Below are 18,652 nucleotides of genomic sequence, written 5' to 3'. Positions count from 1 at the left end.
CTCTAAGTGGCTCTCCCGGGTCGCACAGGGCATCTGTGGCAGAGCCAAGAATTACATGCAGATTGATCGATCTGTCGTGCTGATTTGGCCCCCCACCAGACTAGCATCTGGGCACTCTCAGTCTGCAGTGTATTTCTCCTCTGAACCCCTCCCCCACCCACACCCTGTTGGGTAGGTCAGCAGAGAGAGACTAAGGCCATGTCTACACTTAAAGCGGTGTGTCGAGTACAGACACAACGCCCCCCTGCACGGGTATAAATGGCAGCGTGGATAATGAGGCACTACTTAGGTGAGCAGAGTATGGACACACCAGAACCTGAGGGTGTACATACCCTACACATCTCTCTACACGCCCCAGCAGGGCCTCCCCCCATCTGCTCTGTTGCTTTTAGTAGTGTCATGTCCTGCTGCTGGAGCTCTTCGCTGCCCCGCTTTTCACTGTGGCATGTACCCTGCACGCTGATGCCAGAGTAGATCGGGCCGAAGTGATTTGTCCAGGGTGACACGGGGGCTTTGTGGCAGAGCTGGAACGCAAATCTCCCCCTACCCAGGCTAGACCTCTAACTCCTGAGTCCCAGCTCAGTGACTTGACCACAGGACCACCCCTCTTCATTTTATGTGGACATCTGGTTATTTATGGACACTCCTGTCTGTGTGAGGCAGACATTGAGGAAGTACCTGTGTACCTGGGACATTATATATTTGCAGTGTTAGACAAAAATGCAGCAGGAAAGGAAACAGCAGTCTCCTTAGCTGCACAGAGAGGAGTGGTGCAACACAGCGGGGGAGAGAACGGGAGGGAGAACTAAGTTACATTCAATTTAATGAAGAAGCTTTTTAACTAAAGCATACTGTTAGCTTCAATTATTAAACAGGCAGACAGAGCATCTCCAGTACATTTTCATTATTGATTGCTGCTTGTTCAACTGCTGAGTGTATCCACCTCTGCACTAGGAAGTCAGTGGGCTGGGGATGTCTTTTCCCATTTGGAAAGAGTGCAATAAACCCATCTGCTGAAGTTGCAGCCTAAAGCAAAGGGCATGGGCGGGATGAAATTTTTAACCCAAACTGTTTTCCAATGGAAAATTGAGTTTTGGGACCACAGAAAATGTGCTATGTAAAATGTCTGCTTTCTATGGAAAATTTGTATTTTTATTTTGTTTTTTCTGTCAAAAACCTGAATGCCTGAAAATCAAAATATTTCAGCCAGAAGCCAAAAGGTTTTGATTCTGCAGCAGTGCCTTATAAGAGTTGTTCAAGAGTCTCATGCTCCCATTTTCCTCTATGGACTGGGATCACCAGCCAAACTTCATTTCCCATGATGCTCAATGGCCACGTGACTGCCAGGATGCACCATTTCCTCTCTCCAAGAGAGGAGACCATCATGCAACAAGGAAGGTCTAGTCAGATCAAGGAAACCAGTGACCTGACTTAGTTTCCCAGCACAGGGCTTGGGAATCACTGGGAGAACAGGGATATAATTGCTATGGAGCAAACCATTCCCCAGCTGTCAGCGGGTGTGTATGGAAAGGCCTTCATGATGTGGTTCCACTGCCCAGCCTGTTCACTTGGACTATGTGGAGAAGCAAGGATTTATCCCTGTTAATAATTATTTAGCGACAGGTACCGCCTTCCATGAAACCTGCACTGTGTGTCAGGCTCTGAACTCTGGACTTCATAGAGATGCTGGTTGCAGATCTGCAAAGAGCAGTTTCCAGTGGAGACAAGCTAAGTGCAGCTCCTACTGGTGAATGTGCTGGCAAGCTCCAGTCTCTGGGCTGCAGAGGATGTAGATCCAGTTATAGTTCTGGTTAGATCAAAGCTGAGCCCTTTTTAAATGCCCCCTCTTCCCTCACATTATTATCCACCGGCCTGTTTTATTCTATTGTGCTGAGAATGTGAAATTGCTCATGGATTTAAAAGTCTCTCTTGTTTTAGCTGAGGATCACTCCAGAGAACCTCAGCCCACAGCCTTGGTTGCAGAGGAGAGAATTTCATTTGGGATCAACGCCATGTGCTCATCCACCACCACCATCCGAGACATAAAGAGCTGCTACAACGAAGTAGACGGTCGGCTGATCGCCAAAGAGGTCACAGGCTCTCTTCCTTTGCTTTCAGCCAGGAATCATTGCATTCAGATTTTCTTGGAGTAAAGTCTCTGATTTTGTTGTAACTTCCTCACTCTAATGCTTTCGCTGCACTCCTGGGCGCGAGTCTCCTTCCATGTACATCACATTTATACTAATCTACATCCATTCACTTCAGCGGAATTACTCCTGATTTGCACTGAGGGAAACGAGAGGAGAATCAAAGCAATTTATATTACGAGAGGGAACTTGTCTTCTTAAACACCAAGCGCACCAAAGGCTGCTATTTAATTGACAACTAGAGCTGAGCAAACAATTGATTTTTTTGGTTTGATGATCAAACCGAAAAATAAAAAAAAAAACTTCAGTTTCAAATGGAAACAGAATGATTTCCTATTGTTCTTGGTGAAACGAAAAACCAAAAAAATGTTGGTCAGGTCAAATGAAATGCTTCACTTGTCAGTCTGAAACATTTTAAAATCAATGTCGACAATTTAGAAGGATAATTTAGAAGAAAGAAATTTTTTTTTTTGAGTTAAAAATATCATGGGGAAGTGAAATGCCAAAATGGCTTGTTTAAAAACTGCAAAACAAAACATTTTGACTTTTTTTTTTTAACAAAAAATAAGTCAGATTTTTTTCAGCTGAAATGATTTGCCAAATTGGACCCACACAGTTTAGGAGCCCTGAAAAATGTATTTTTGGTAAAGTTTCTATTTGCTGAAAAATATTAAAATTCCAAGGTCACAATGGAGTATCTTTTGATCATCTAGTCTGACAACCTATATAGCAGGCCAGAGATCATCCCCCAAAATAATTCTTAGAACAGATCTTTTAGAAAAACAATATTAAAACCTGTTATCTAATAACCAACAAAATGGGGTTGTCTCCTTGGTTTATTGGACAAATGCACAAATTCTTTTGTGTCATAAAAACACAGGGAGCATAAAAATCACCATTGTGGATCAAGGCTATGGTACATCAAATCCAGTGCCCTATATCTGATGGTGGCTAGCACCACATGCTTCAGAGGAAGGTGCAAGAAATAGCATAAATGAAATTATGGAATAACCTGCCCATAGGAGAATTTTTTTCATGATTTCAATCAACTAGTGGCCGGTTTATGGCCTGAATGTTAATATGACTGGAATTTTTTTATAATGATTTAAAGTTAATTGTTACAAATCTTCCATCCATTAGCTGTCATATCGTAGAATTCTCTCTTAGTATCTTGTTATGTGGTCATGTATGAAATTGTTTAACAAAAAGGAAATTCCTGGACAAAAAAACTTTTTGTTTAAAACTAGAGTTGAAGCTGTGTATATTGATAACTTTGGGGTTAAAAACTTTACAGGTGTTTTGTAATGATCCCCAAATGAACTGTTACAAACCCATGTAGTTCAGTGCACAAGTTGCTCTTAAAAGAAATGCAGACATGGTAAGGTTAGGGATGCACAGTTAAAGCACTCGAACAACCTTAACACTGCTCTGGAGTGATGCCAGGAGAGAAAAACACTTGATTGGCTCCATGTCTCTGCATCTGAGATGCCTGACCATCCTTTCCTCCAGTCACAGCCTAGCCCCCAGGGGTCCCATGAGAGGCAAAGGAGTGCAGATACTGCTGTATTTCTCCAGTGGCAGTCTTCAAGCCTCTCACCTATGGGCATCTGGTGGGGTATTATCTGCAATATCCTACATGGGTGAGCCAGATGCAGCAGAATCTGCATGTGCACACACCCATTACCACCACCAGCTCTTCCAGTAATGGGTACTGAGCAGAACTGTTGTGTGCGTAGCAGGTTGGGGGGTGGAGGGTGTCTTCCACCAGGAGAACAGAACTTCTGTGTTCCCAATGTGGAGGAAAGGGAAAGCTATGGGACAAGAGGAAATGGTGGAGATGGATGTGCTGAGTGACTTCTATGAGTGCAGTGAATTGTGGAGAGGCTGCAGCTGGATTGACCTCCCCAGGGACTCTTGTAGCCCTAAAGATATGCTAAATTCCCCAGGCTTTCCATCATCCTCAACCCGACAGACTTTCCTTAGCCTCCCCTATCCTATGGGTCCATGGCTCTTTGGTAGCTTCCCTATCTGATCTGCCCATTCCTTCTGTCTTACCCCAGGTTCGAAACCCTAATTCCTCCTCCCTCTCCCAGATTTTGCTCCCAGCAGGCTGCTTAAATCCAGACGGAGCTGCTTTGGATCTTTGTAGAGTCGATGCTGGGTTCAGCATGGCTGTTTGGGTGCATTAACTCTGATTTCCAAAGGTTTTTTACCCTTAAGTTACTGGCGAGTGCTCTTGACCTGAACTCCATCTTAGCCATGTTTTGATTTTATCTGGAGCAAGGGATACAGAGATGGCTCTGACAATGCTCAGACAATGTTCAGATCCTGCCTTGAAATAATCACAGAAGCCAGGATATTCATGCCTAAGTCTGTGTGAGTGGGTGGGCTGTGCCCGTGCACCCATCAAGGTCAGGGGAAAAAACCAAAACCAACTAATCCAAATAAGTATGTCCCCTTTAATAAAGCCTCATGGAGGGAACGTTTATAAAATAGGTCTCCAAGCCCTTATCTCAGGATCCCTGGTTTACAAACGCCTTAACTCGACGTCCTCCCGCATGGTCTCTGAGCCTGGTCCGACTAGTCGTCTGGAGAAAGATCAGTGCTCCTCATGAGCTGGGTGGCCTCTAGTCCTCTCCTTGCCACTTAGCTGCCTTTCCTGTTTCAGTGGGTCAGTCTGAGGGTGCGGCAGAGACCCTCCTTGATCATACCCAGGCAGTTCTGATTGTGAGCACCTGGCTGGCCCCTGAAGGGGAAATGCACTCCTTCAACAGGTGCCTCATTTCACCCAGCTGTTCCTGGGATTTGAGATGTGTAGTAGGGGCTAGCTACATGCTGTTCTGAGCCCCTGCCACTGCAGTACCCACTGTAGACGCAGCAAGGGGTGGACGAGCAGTTCTGACTTCTAATTCCCTTGTGTTGTCCATTTTGAGCAGCAGTTTATTTTTGTACACAAAATGTTCTATCATAGTATAAAAATACTATAATAATGCCAAACCAATACAAGGCCTGATTCCTTCCTGCCTCCTTTGCTTCCCCCACTCCCAATGTAACCGCTGACAGTTTTTTGTAGGGAGTCTTTCTGGTCTATTTTAGATGGGGATCATCTCTCGTGACAGTTCAACACCAGTGTTTCTAGCTAGAAATATCGCTGGACACCTCTCTGGTCCCTTACGAACAATTGGAGCGTTGGCTGTGGGCCAGTTCGGTAAGTGCAAATTGGGGAACTGAAAAGTAGAGCATAAAATCTGGGGCTAGTCAGACTGGATCTTCAGATGTTTATATTTCTGCCCTTGAATATATACATTAGACTCCCAATGTAATCAATGGGACCCCAACAAAACATGTATATAACGCCTTAAGCTTCAAGCCATTTGGTAGTGATCTTGTTCGGGTATATGCAATGAATGTGGCCCTATAGTCTCATAGGTATCATTGGGAATCATGTCACAGTCATATGCTACAGGATAATGAGCCCTTTTGCCAGACTCAATTAGTTAATGGCATTTCTACCTTTTCCTGTTGCAGTTTAATTTCTCTTCATTTCTCTTATGGGGATAGTTTCTGCTCTTAGATTTTTTTGTTTATGAACATGCTGTAGGTTTTCTTAGAGATTAATCCAAACCAAAACCCTGGCTCAGAATAATCCTGATCTTCAGAGAGGTTCAGATCTAGAACTCCGCTTCATGGCTGGTCCCAACCAGGGCCAAGACTAACATTGCAGATTGGACTTCTCTGAAGTTCTGATGCAGATTGAAGTGTTGCTGCTCAGACTGATCTCTTTTGGTTGGGCTGGTTAAGCAAATGCACCACCTTTGCTTTCAAATGCAGAGATTCACTACAGTCCACTCTCAAAGTGAAGTTCTGCTCTGCGTGGAGATCCAGCATGATATCAGGACATTGTAACAGGGCATCCCCGGACTGCAGTCATGTGCCTATTAATGTCTAGCTCTAGTTTTATTCCATGGTGGTTCCTGGAGCAGTAATTGTTGCTCTCTCCCCAGGGGTACGAGTGTTCCAGTCTTGCCCAGCAGCTAACAGCCTGAACTTCATTGGGGGCCCAGCCATTCTGCTAGGCCTCATTGCCATGGCTCAGGATGACCATGCGATGTACGCCACAGTCAAAGTCCTGAACTCCGTCCTGAACTGCAGCCCGATGAGTGAGAAGCTGATGAGTCACATTGGCGGATACCAGGTGAGAACGAGCCCCTCTTGTTCCAGGTGCTCTTTGCCTCACTTGCATTGTGTGTTCTCTGCATCTCTGGGCCAAAGACCATTGGAACTAATGGGAGTGAGACATTAAAGGCCCAGTCCGGCTGCCCTTAAGGTTAGTCCTCTTGAAAGCCTGGGAGTAAAGCCTTCAGGACTGAGCCCTAAATCCTGTGCCCATCATCTCCGTCACAGCTCAGCTGCTGATGGTGAAAGCAGCCAGGCAGGATTCACTCTCAGACACAGTCAATGAAACTTTCAGTCTTCACAAGATTCACAGCGTCTTTGCTGAATTGTTCCAGTAATGGAAGGTGCCTTAGCCACAGAGCAGGTAATGCATAGGCAGAAGCCGCACAAATTCCCCCTGTGCAGTGCCCTCTGCCAAGACATTTCAACCCTCATCCAGAAAACTGCTTTTAGAGCAAGAGCTCTGTTCCTTCCCAATGGCCCATCTGGTCCTTGACTTCTCTCTGCTGAGCCTGCCAATAATGGGAATGCTTAGTGATAATTGTGGTGTGTCTCTTGTCTGCTAGGAACTGGGCTGAGGCAAAAATGTAGTCTACATCTCAAATGCATCATTTGATCTGCCCTACACTCAGCTTTCGTTACTGTGCAACCTTGAAACTAGGGTCAAATCCCAGAGTTTTGAATGAATTTGGGGCCAGGCTTGGGGCAGAAGAAGAAAATCTATATTATATATTAGTTTGGGGTGGAAATCAGGTGCAAGTCTGCAGTTTCAGCTGAGTTTCACAGTGGGTAAGTGAAATAATCTGTGTCACACACGTTAAAGAGAGACCTCAATAAATAATTAGTGCATAGAAGGCATCTTTAAAAGAGCAGTAGGGAGGCCCCGTGGATCTGGAAACACACAGTGAAGTGTTTGAATGAATGTTAGAACTGGGTGAATTATTCATTGTGATTGAACAAGTTGATGAATTTAGCTCATTTTTCCAATCTGATGCTGATTCCTGTGACTGTCTTCATTATTCTTAAGTGTTTGCCAGTTTGTGCAACAAAATGTCAGCCTCTGGGTTGTCTGTGAACTCTTCACCTTGACTCTTTGCCATATGTTGTTCAGTCTATGCGATTGGTTACCTGTGTTACATAGAGTTGGTTGTGCTCCCTGATTGGACTAACAGGAGACTAAACAAAGATGAATTATCTACATACACACTTTCTAGTGCATATTTCCATATTTCCTTCTAACTTTTGTGAAACTCAGGAGATTTTTTAACACTCTCCTGAATATAGTAGTGATCCCTCACACATTCATGACTAAACCCAGTTGAAAAACAAGGACATTTTCACAGAAATGTGTTCCTGTTTCACATTTAAAAACGAAGTTGAAATTTGAATGTTTAGACCTGCTCTACTCAGAAACAACTAATAATATGTATAATGGTGCAGTGAGGTCTCCATGTGTATTCACACATTGTTTTTTGTAACTTTCATGCAGCACCACTTAACGTTTCACTCCTTCCCGCTGCTTCTTATCCAAAAAACCTTCCTTTTTGCTGTTAAATTCCTCCTAAAAGCCAGCCTGCCAATTACACCCCCTCACGCACACATTTTAGATGTATATTAAAAACTTCACTCACTACTTGAAGTTTCAGTCTTATGCGTAGTGTATGCTTCATGTATGAATAATACACATGTGTGAATGAATACTGTGTCTGGAGTGTGCTGTGCATGTCTTATTGAGCAATAACATTGGATAATATATTATAAGATCAGTGAGGCAGATTGTATTTTCTACTGTGCTCTCTATAGCTTTTGGGCTCAATGAATACACAACAACTCTTTTCAGCTACTGGCGTACCTACTAAAGAGGAAGACCCAACTGCTAAACAACCGGATTTTACAGCTGGTGCTCTCCATAGCAGGCACTGCTGAGCTGGGCTTGGAATCCACGACTATCAAGAACTATGGTGCATTCCGATATGTTCTCTGTAACTTTGAGGTAAAGCCACTTATATTGTACAGGTTCCCTTAACTGTATTAAAGGAAGCTCTGCGGTATGAACTTAGTTTTGTGGCAGCCCCTTCTGAACTGGTGTATCTAATGAGAAGGCTAGAATTTATCGAATGAGGACTGAACTAAAACCCTGTACATATGTATCTTCCAGACACTGGGAGTTTGAAGTCTCAATTCAGGTGCAGTTTGGACCTGTCTCTAGATTCCCCCAAGAACAGGAAGTCATTTTTATTTCTCACTCCAGCCAGCAGATTCAGAATAGTGTGTTTGTTATTTGAGGTGGGCTGGGAATTAATTGCTTGTCCTATTGGCACTATTCCCATGTCAGCAGTTGTCCAAGTACCCTGATCATTCCAGGAGCTGAACAAACCTGAGCTCATCATCACTGTGATGCATGGAACCTTCTTGTAGGGTGAAATTCAAAGCAGAGGGTCCATAAAAAGCTCTACACACCATGAACATAGTGTGTTAAGGGCTTAGGGATGGATTGTGTGAGTGAACGAGCCTCATAGAATTGTAGAATCATAGAAGATTAGGGTTGGAAGGGACCTCAGGAGGTCATCTAGTCCAACCCCCTGCTCAAAGTAGGACCAACCCCAACTAAATCTGCTGGGTGGCTCTCGGCACCACACTGGATTGGGCCCATAAGCGGGGCTCATGTGCTGCATGGGCCCTGATTTGGGACTTCTAAACTGGGGTGAATTTCTTCCATCATGCACTTGTTGTTGGCTGCATGTGTGTTCTCCCGGTGTATATGCTGTCCTAGCTCTGCGCAGTTAATCGAGACTCCACACCACGATTGGATTATTTAATGAGATCAGGGCTCCATTCAGTCACAAAGGCACCAGGCCAGGTTTATTATAGACAAGGCATGGTCCTAGTATCCTGAAGACTCTACAGGACCACTAACACATGAATGCTTGTTACAGTGGACCCGTTCAGTAAATGGTGGGACTTTCTGTTTGCCCCTTGGCTGTACCAAAACACTTTCTTTGAGACCCTTTCTTATACACTGATACAAACAAGTTGCGTATTGCCTCTCTGACATGTGTGCTTGCCATCCTCTGATGTGATAAGATGCCACCTTTTACCTTGTACCAGATGGTTCGGCCAAAACATCTTTCTCCATCATATTGTCATTCTGAGGGGTGGGTAAGCCCTCGTTATCTTTGGGGTATTGGGATGTTCTGGTACCTTTCTGGAATGTGCTTGCATGAGTGCTCTGTACCTAGTGCTTCTTTAGGAATGTGTATATCAGCTCAGTTCTCGCCAGTTACTGTGAGCCTGCCCGCATTCACAGCATGACACCTGCTAACTTCGCTTTATAACAGTAGGGCTTGACTATTACTTTAGCTCAGGCCTGACCTATAACCTGACCTCACTTTCTACTGCAGCATTCACTTGGGATGAATTCTGTTTCATAGAAATGAGTGATGAGAGAGACCCATTAGATCATCCACTCCATTCCCACCGCGTCTCCACCTGCTGGGCCAAAGCAAGATTGTTCTCTGCAGTCTGTTTCCCAGTGCTTTGTCCAGCCTCGCTTAGATGTCTCCAGTGATGGCTCCTCCTCTGAGAGATAAAGGCGAAAGTCCCAGATTGATTGAGTGTGGTACCATCTGTGCCTGCAGTTCAGGCTCAGGCTATATTGACACCTCCACTTAGTGTGGAGCTGTTCTTTGGCAAAGATGACTCCCCTGCCAAGGGTTTCAGCTGTACTGGATTTGTCACAAAAAGTCTCATTGGATAAATCCATGCTATTCTGCACCCTGACCAAGAACTCTGACAACAGGAAACGCCTGCAAAGGGGGAACCTGTCTGCATCTGTGAGCATCCGGCAGTCCTGCTGCTGTCCATGTGCAACTGAGCTGAATCTGTAACATTCTTGGTGCTCCAGGCCCCAAAATGTACCACGCTATGTGGTAGGATGAGGAACTTTATAGAGCAAGGGGGCTCCAGAGTCATTCTCAAGCTCTCTTCTAACGCACCTGCATGCTGGTGTTTCTCTGCTTACATGACCTCAGTGTCTGCAAAAGTCCCTATTCAGTGTTGCACAAGCACGTGTTTCAGAGGCAGACTCATGGCAGATCTCTCTGGGACATGTCAGCCAGAGCAATTGTGGACGCTCATTCTCTGGGTGCAAACTACAGCTTGCCTGCTTTTGTGCACTATGTAATCTGATAAATTTTCTCTTCGTTTCTCCATGGTCATTTCCATATTTCTGAAAAAAAAATCCTTTTTTTCTGCTTTATTTTATTCCTTTCCCCCTAAATCCAAGAAAAAAATGATGCACATTGAAAAATGTTATTGTGAGTTCACTTAAAAATGCACTCTATGGTATATTTGGGTTTTTCCAACATAGCTTAATCCATGTGCTTTTACATGATATAATAATACTTATATCTTATACAGCACTTTTCAGCCACAACACTTCACAAAGGGAAGTATTGTTGTCCCCATTTTACAGATGAGAAAACTGAGGCACAGAGACTTGCCCATGTTCATATGGCAGATCAGTGACAGAGTCAGAACCAGAACCCAGATCTATTCAGTCACAATTTGGTTTGCTATCCACTGGACCACACATCCTCCAGGCTTTTCTGGCTCATATTAAATTGCATGTGTTGCATGTTTTCTGATTTTTTTTTTTAAATCAAATAGATTTAGTGGGGATGTTATCAGTTGGTCAGAGCAGAAAAAGGGGGAACCAGGATTCCTGGGTTCTGTTCTCCTCTCTGGCACTGGCTCACTATAGGTAAATAGCACTGTGCCTCAGTTTCCCCATCAGTAAATGGACATTCTCTGTCACCTCATGTAGATGTGGTGAGACTTCACTGATGTTTGTAAAGCACTTTGAGATCTCGGGATGAAAAGCACGTAGTGAAGAACAAAATGTTTTATTTTTAAAAACTTATTTCATCTTATGTCAATAGAGAAAAAGGACCTGAACTCAAGAAGCTGTGAAATCTCTGGTTTCATTTGTCTTTCAGCTTTGGTCAAATGCACCAGAAAATCTCATCCTCGCCCTCTTTTCACATCTTGTAGAGATCCTGCGGCCCTCAAGGTACATAATGCGCATCTAAGGCAGAGACCAGATGAACCAATAAGCCTAGGCTGGGATTTTTGAAGGTCTGTAAAGGAGTTAGGTGCCCAGATCCCATTGAAAATCCATGGAAGATGGCGGGCAACTAACTCTTCTAGATCCATTTGAAAATCCAAGTTTTCATGTACTGGTTCTGTAGGCCATGTTGCAGAATCATAGGACTAAATTCTTGGCTGGGGACACCAGCAGAGACTTTGACCCATAGTATTTAGAGAAGGAAAGGACATAGTAAATCTTCTCCCCTGATTAGATGAGATCTGAAGTTTTTCAGGTGTTGAATGGGAACAAATCCAGATGACTGAGTTGGGTAATTGCAGTTTAGCTTTGTGCACACAATTGCTCTGGAGAATGGCATCTGTAAGGAGAGGTTGGAGCAATAGCTATACTGCAGTGGAGATCTCAGGACAGCAATGTCTTAAAGGGAGATCAATTTAATGTCAGAATTCTTTTTATCTTCAACTTTTAGTTGATGAAGAGGATTTATTATTTTTAATTGGTTATTCATTCAGTACTCAAAATATGCTCGGCACACTACAGACAAATCTTAGTAGAAAACCAGATGTCTATTTATTCATTTGATTTTTAAAAAATAACGAAGCTGGTTGAAAAAATCTTTGCCAAAAATCTTTTGGTAAAAATTTATTTGTTTAATCAAGGGTGAAATTTCCCCCTGAATTCTTTTTTGACTAAAGATTTCAGGTTTAAAAATGAAATTTAGAGCAAATAATTTTGTAATTTTCAATTATCTCTCTCTGTCCAAATTTGCACAGAGAAAATAATAATTTCCCAACCAGCTCTACGAGAGAGTTAAATATATTTGGAGACACAAGGCGAGCCAGACTGGCTGCCTAAATGAGGCCTGCAGATTCCTTTCGGTTGGCATTGAAAAGCCACACACGATCCCGGCTGATGTCTCTTGCTGAGTTTTACAAGAACAGCATTTATTTCCACCAATGCATGGCTTCAAAAGTCAATAACTTTGGGTTTTTTTGAACTCACTGAAAGGCAGCCATTTCCGGGGAAAGGCGGGGGTGGAACACACTGAGAAGGTTTCAGATCCTCATCTTCGACACATATTCAATTTGTCTGACAATGTTTTGATCAGTTGCCAAGGCAACATCAGAAGTTAGAGGCACAAAGAGTGAGCGCAGCCCGAGAACCCTTTTAGCAGAAACTAGGCAGAATTGGCTCTTTCCAGTAAATGCTTTTAACGTTCCTCTTGCTTTAACGCAGAGACGGATGTTGGAACGCCAGAGTCGCCTCCCAGATGCAAATGGTGCCCAAACTGCTTTTCCTCTTCAACAATGCCGAAATCTGCTGCTCAAGAGTGACCACTATCTGTACCATCCTCTCCCACCTGCTTCAGGGCTACTTCAATACCAAAGATGTTCTTAGGTAATCCCAACCTTGAAGTATTTTCTCAGCTCACAAATGAGCAGTCCCCCTACAAGCACAGGAATCCTATTGTGTGATTACATCCCTGTTTGGTGCTCTGGACAAAGACAGAATCTCTGTAGATCCCTGCCAAGAAATCTTAGGGGGAAAACTCTCCTGATGGCCAATTTGGCCTTTAATTCAGCCCTGTTCAAGTGAATTAAAATCACTCCCGGCCAATTGTGACCCTGACAGTGAATGTAGCACAAGTAGCCCCATTGATCTCAGTGCACAACTGAAGGCGTAAGGTACTATTCAGGGTAGGTGAGGTGACCATCGCCTGCTCCCAGATTGATGGGTGTCTGATCCCATTGCTTGGACAGTGTCCAGTTGACCATTTTATTTTTGAACCTTATGGAGGTGGCCTTTGCCGGGACCATCTGGAGAAGAGAATTCCAACCCTTGATTACTGTCTGGGGAAAGAGATTCTTGCAACACAATACTGCAGTATTTTATAGCTAATGCCCAGACTGATCAGCCTCTGCCTTTGGGGCCAGCTGAGACACATCCAGGGCTGTCCACAACTCTCACGCACAAGGAGTGCAGGCCACGGACAAGACACAGGCCAACTTTCAAAACTCCATCTTGATTTTAATGAAATCGCTCTGGTGCAGATGCAGTGTTGCATGCTGGGGCATGCAGTCTCCATGGGCAGCCTCCTCCTTTATTACAGATGAGGGTGGCTGCAACTTACTCAGTTTTATTTATTGTTAATTGTTTGGATCTGGTCATGTGCTTGGTGCTGTACAGCGTGAGCACATAAAGACAGTCCCTGACCCACAGGCTCCAGGAAAGCGGCTAGTGCCACAGGCCCTGAGCATCATTGAAAACTGAGGGTCAGTATTATCCTGAACTTGGGGGAGCACTATTGTAAGTTGTTGTGTCTGGAGCGTTCCTGGAGAAGAGTGTGGTATTTTAGGCTATAGGGAACGCCGCTTCCCAAGTCAGATGGTGGCACTGCACTCACTCACTGTGTGCGGGTGTCTCATTCATCCATTTATGATGAGAACGGGAAACCAGTATTCGAGTAGCTCACCAATAAAAAGGTGTCACCCCTGCTGTTTCCTGGGTAGCTGCTGGAGGTTCTGTGCTGGGCGTTGTGTGCCTGGAGGCTAGGGGAGCTTTGCTAGGCCAATATTGCCAAATTCAGTGGTTCAAATATCATGGAATTGGCTTTAAAATCATTACTTTTTATTCTAAAGGAGGGATCCTTTTTGTTTGCCTTCTGTCTTGTGAGTCCTTAGACCCACAAGCTTTTCTCCATAGCCACAGGGGCTAGAAATGTACTCTTTTTGTTAGCGAAAGCTGAGGTTCACACCCAATCCCATGATTCCAGGAGCTGGGGCTTTAAGAAAAGCAATAAATATCATGAGTCTCTCAGTACAGCGGTGATAGTTGACAATGCTGCTAACCAAAAATGGTTTCCTTTTTCCCTGAAAGGGTTGGATTGTTCCTTGTTTACACTTTAAAACCCTCTTCTGTGGATGAAAGTGAGATTTGCTTGGATGGCATCTCTGATAGGCCAGGAGAAGGTAAGGAGATCCCTTTGGTGAATGATTTCTGATGGATGCTACACCTCATCCCCAGGGGCGGGATCCTAAATCCAGTAGGGCTCTGCTCTGTGGGGTGGCAGGAAGGGGCAGACCCTTGAGGGACATGCTGCAGAACTACTTGCGTGCCCAAAATTATTTGCTTTGCTGGATCAGGGCCCTTTTCTGATGAGCACAGGGTAATAAAGGGACAGAGAACAGGGATGTCTGGGAAGATCTGTTCTAAAGCCTGGTGAGGTGCTTAGTTATGCATTCCTCTCTCAGGCATCTCTCCTGCAGCTAAGTTCTTGGAGCTTGGTCTCTGCACCAAAAGTCCCGCAAGTGCTGGATTTCACAAGTCTCCAGGGAGAGAGGTGTCCATTTTGGTTGAAATGTCATGGAAAGCAATGTTTCTGAGTCAAAGCCAATGGAATGAAAGGGTGAAAATTCCTTCCCAGAATTCCGTGGGAGTGTGATTGTTGCTGTTGTCCCGCTGCAGTTTTCGTGTTGTGCTGGTGTCCTCATGAGGGTGAGGGGGAAGTCTCTAGGGAAAGTGTACACCCCAGTGCAGGGAGCCGTGCACCTGTGAAATGTCTGACCTGTGTCATTTGTGTCTGACTTGGCTGCTGGGAGAGCCAGCCACCCAGACTGCCTGTTACTTATTATCCTATTATCAGTCCCAATGGTAATTCTATTGGATACAACACATGCAAGCCACAGGATACATTATGGAGCCATTGGTAACCTGAGCTTCAATGCACAGAGCTTAGAGGTGGACAAATACCTCTGTAGTCATCCATTCCAGCCTCCTCTTCCACCCAGTCAGGGTTTGTTCCTTACAGATTATTCATTATCCAGCATTTTGTCCAGTCTAGTTTTAAACATCCCTAATTATCGGGCTTTGGAAACAGAAATCAGAAACGACTAGTGCTTACAATGACAAGATTCTCACTTCCAAATGTTCACCCCTGCATTGCTCTAACCTGTTAAAGACCAATTATTTTTTTTATTGGGCACAATGAAATTATATTTTTATTGGGCACAAACAAGGCTGTTCATCAAAGTGCTGGGACATGTGTTTTGTCTCCTTTTTACTTTTTATTTCCTTCTGATTTTTGTAGCCTTAAGCCAAACATCTGGAAAGACAATCTGGCTCCGAAACCAGTTACTGAAGATGCTGTTAGATGTAATGTGTTCAGACAAACTTCATCTGTCCTCTGAGTAAGTAGGACCTTTTGGGGATGGAGTGGGCAGAGGAGGGAACGTGTCTCCTTCCAGGTTCTCTCTCTCTGTGTTTGACCAATGCTGAATGCCCTGTTAGTATTTATGAGTGTCATCACTTAATGGGGAGAGGAGGAATGTATCAGGTTTGGGTTCAAAGATTTTTTTCCCCAGTGATGTATCTGAGGTTTAGAGTGATATCCATTAAATAGACAACATTTTCTCCACAGTTGCCCAACGGTGGGATCAGAGAGATCACGGTTTCTTTATCTACACTTGTGACAGAAAGTAAATCTAATGTGTCTTTAAAAAGCAGTTTCATCTAACTGAGATTACAAATACTGCTATGTCTTAATCGTTATCACAGTTATTGCATCATTACAGGGCAGAGTTAAGTTTGTTTCAGTGCCTTAACTGTTCATTTGCATGCATTAGCATATTTAGATTTCTTTCAAGTATAAACCTTAGTTCTGAATTTCCTGGGTTTATCACGCTTGGGTTGGAATCATTATAACATCCGTGTAATGTGTTTTACCCTGAATTACTGAGATGTTAACCTTAACTGTGACTCCATCTTGATGTAGTTTGTCTGGGAATAAAGATGATTGGTCCTGCTAGGGATTAGATGGCTCAAACTACATGGATGAACAAGCTAACACATATCATTAACACCAGATTATTGGTACAAGGTCCAGAACCTAAGTGACTTAGGAGCCTAAGTCAATTGCCCAGCTCCTCAAAGGTATGGGAGTTAGGCACTTAAATGCCTTTCAGAGTTTGGGCCTAAGCAATTTAGGAGAATAAAGTCTCCATTGCGATGTAGGCTGCTAGGTCAGATCTTCCCCTGCATCTTTAACATGTGTATTTCTCATGCCGTGTTCCTCCCAGGGCTCAGGAGGAGACGTTCCTGGTGCTGGGGCCTGACTGGTTCCTGCTGTTCACGCAAAGCCATCTGCACCCGAGCACCGTTGTGCTCGGGGTAACATTACTGCTGCACTTCCTCCGCAACCCCACGCTGCTGAGCAAGTTTAAGGAGGGGCTGGTGGCCGGGCGCTGGATAGGACACAGCTCCACAGGGCTGGATGTTCTCATGGGTATGGCCCAGACATAAGACACGCTTCCAAAATAACCTCTTCCACGGAGAGTTTCAGGAAAACTCTGTTGACCCTGGTGCAGAAGCAATGAGCCAGAGCTCCCAGCCCAGCTCTAGTTGCACAAAATAACAGAACTCCCGCTGAGCTGAGTATGGGCTTAGAAGCAGGATGATCTCCTACTGCAAGGCTGGGGTCCTGGCAGAGGGGCTTTTTGGGGGGGTGGGGAGCACAGCCTTCTCCATCATCCTGCAGGCCAGGGATTCCAGATCAGGAATCACTAAGTGAGTGAGGAAACTCTTTGGTCTGGTATGTGCGGAAGGTCAGACCAGATGGTCACCTTCCAGCCTGTACGTCTGTGAGATGTTCCCACTGAATGCTCAGACCCTTTTCTGTTCACTCCCCCAGTCAGGACGGGGGAGCATGGAGGGAGAACTTCACATGATGCGAGTGATAATGCGGGGTGGTTTTCTATTTTAATTTCTGCAAGAGAAATTCTTTTAGCAGCTGGGACTGTTGCTGGGAGGATGATGGAGTGGTTTGGGCCACAGAGAATTGCTGGTCGTTGTTGGTCAGTAATCCCTCTCCACTGCACATCATGCAGGACTGAAACTGAGCCATTTAAAGCATGTTTTTCTCCCCCCCTTTGCTACTAGATAATTTAAAAAGCGGGCCTCCAATGCCCGACTGCGGCTCCTACCTGGTTTTTGGGTTCACGGTGTTGCGAGTGTGTCTGGCCAATCACGTTCACATCCCTGAAATCTACCTGCTGGTGTCAGAGCTGTTCCTGGCGACCCCACACTGCGAACCGCTGGAAGCAGCCAAAGTAAGGCCCCTGCAAAGGCCAGTGGGGTTGAATGAGAGTTTGCCAGGCACCTTAGCCGGGGGAACCCTGCTTTGCTCCCTGGTATTCCTAAACGGCTTCTCTGTAATGGCTCCCACTGGGCTAGAAAGGGAGAGGCAGCCCAGCAACGTCCACCCTGGGAAACATGAGCATCTGGGCTGAGGGACGCTTGCGGTGGTTGGAGCTACTCGTGGCTGAGACTGCTGGATGTGGAAAGAGCAGGAACCGCCCAGAGGTTTCACTGGGAGCTTCAGACTGCTCTGAAAGCATCCTCTAATGTTCACTCTTCCTTTCAGGCAGATCTGGACTCCATGCTGCAGTGGCTCCTGCAGAACCACCCTAGAGAGGATGTCCTCAAGGCTGGGCTGTGCACAGAGGCAGCGGCCCTGCTGCTGGAGATGGTTACGGCCACGGTGGACAAGGTGAGCTTCCTGCCGGGTGCGCATAGGGCCCTGCGGAGGGAGTGGCAGAGTGTTCTGCTTGAGACAGCACACATGTCCACTGCAATCCCTCCCCAGTGGGTGGGCAGGAAGCTGATGGCAGCCAGCTATTGGCCTGGCCTTGTTATCATTCCAGGGAGGAGGGGGCTTCAGAGAGAGCCCATTTTTGCTTTTAGCAAGGATCTGAGAGTTGGGACTAGATCCTGGCCTGTCAGTGCACTTCTGGGCCCCAGCCCCTGCCCATTCTGAGTGGAGAGAAAACTCCAGCTGTGTGGTTAGAACTGCCTTTCGGCCCAGGAGACAATTGCTTCCTCTGGCCCCCCCCGAGCAATCTGTTCATGACTTCTCCAGCTCTGGCCAAGCTGAGGCCGTCCGGGCCCTTGGAGAGTGCTGAGAAGAGCCAGGCGAGGTACACTAGATCAGCTGAGCACAAATGAACGCTGCCCTGACTAGATGCCCCTGTCGGTGTTCAGCTCCTTGCAGGTGCAGAGGGCTCCTGGGCGGTGACCTATCCTGGGAATGTCATGCAGTTCCTTTGCCTGATATACCACAGCTACCCGCAGGACCCGGTGTGGTGCTCCTCAGACTTCCTGCAAACCTTGGCCACGGTTGTCTTCCACTCGGGGTTGTGCCAGGTAGGTGTGAACCAGCGTGGACGGC

General features: G+C 45.4%; 1 protein-coding gene across 1 annotated transcript in view; it reads left to right on the top strand.

Moving 5' to 3' along the window:
- Positions 1-18,652, top strand: part of WDFY4 (WDFY family member 4) — a 204,580-nt gene that overhangs the window by 65,096 nt on the left and 120,832 nt on the right. The window contains exons 20-31 of the mRNA XM_067538932.1: positions 1,939-2,090; positions 5,244-5,355; positions 6,152-6,342; positions 8,164-8,316; positions 11,321-11,394; positions 12,667-12,828; positions 14,308-14,399; positions 15,518-15,617; positions 16,506-16,711; positions 17,365-17,534; positions 17,849-17,974; positions 18,466-18,627. Coding sequence (XP_067395033.1) covers positions 1,939-2,090; positions 5,244-5,355; positions 6,152-6,342; positions 8,164-8,316; positions 11,321-11,394; positions 12,667-12,828; positions 14,308-14,399; positions 15,518-15,617; positions 16,506-16,711; positions 17,365-17,534; positions 17,849-17,974; positions 18,466-18,627 — 1,700 coding nt within the window. The remainder of the gene's footprint in view (positions 1-1,938; positions 2,091-5,243; positions 5,356-6,151; positions 6,343-8,163; positions 8,317-11,320; positions 11,395-12,666; positions 12,829-14,307; positions 14,400-15,517; positions 15,618-16,505; positions 16,712-17,364; positions 17,535-17,848; positions 17,975-18,465; positions 18,628-18,652) is intronic.

This window comes from Emydura macquarii, unplaced genomic scaffold, assembly GCF_026122565.2.
Source record: "Emydura macquarii macquarii isolate MOO-44397 ecotype Brisbane River unplaced genomic scaffold, CSIRO-AGI_Emac_v2 contig_67, whole genome shotgun sequence".
Classification (NCBI taxonomy): Eukaryota; Metazoa; Chordata; order Testudines; family Chelidae; genus Emydura; species Emydura macquarii.
The sequence above is the reverse complement of the archived record's forward strand: the minus strand, read 5'-3'. Positions and strand labels throughout refer to the sequence as shown.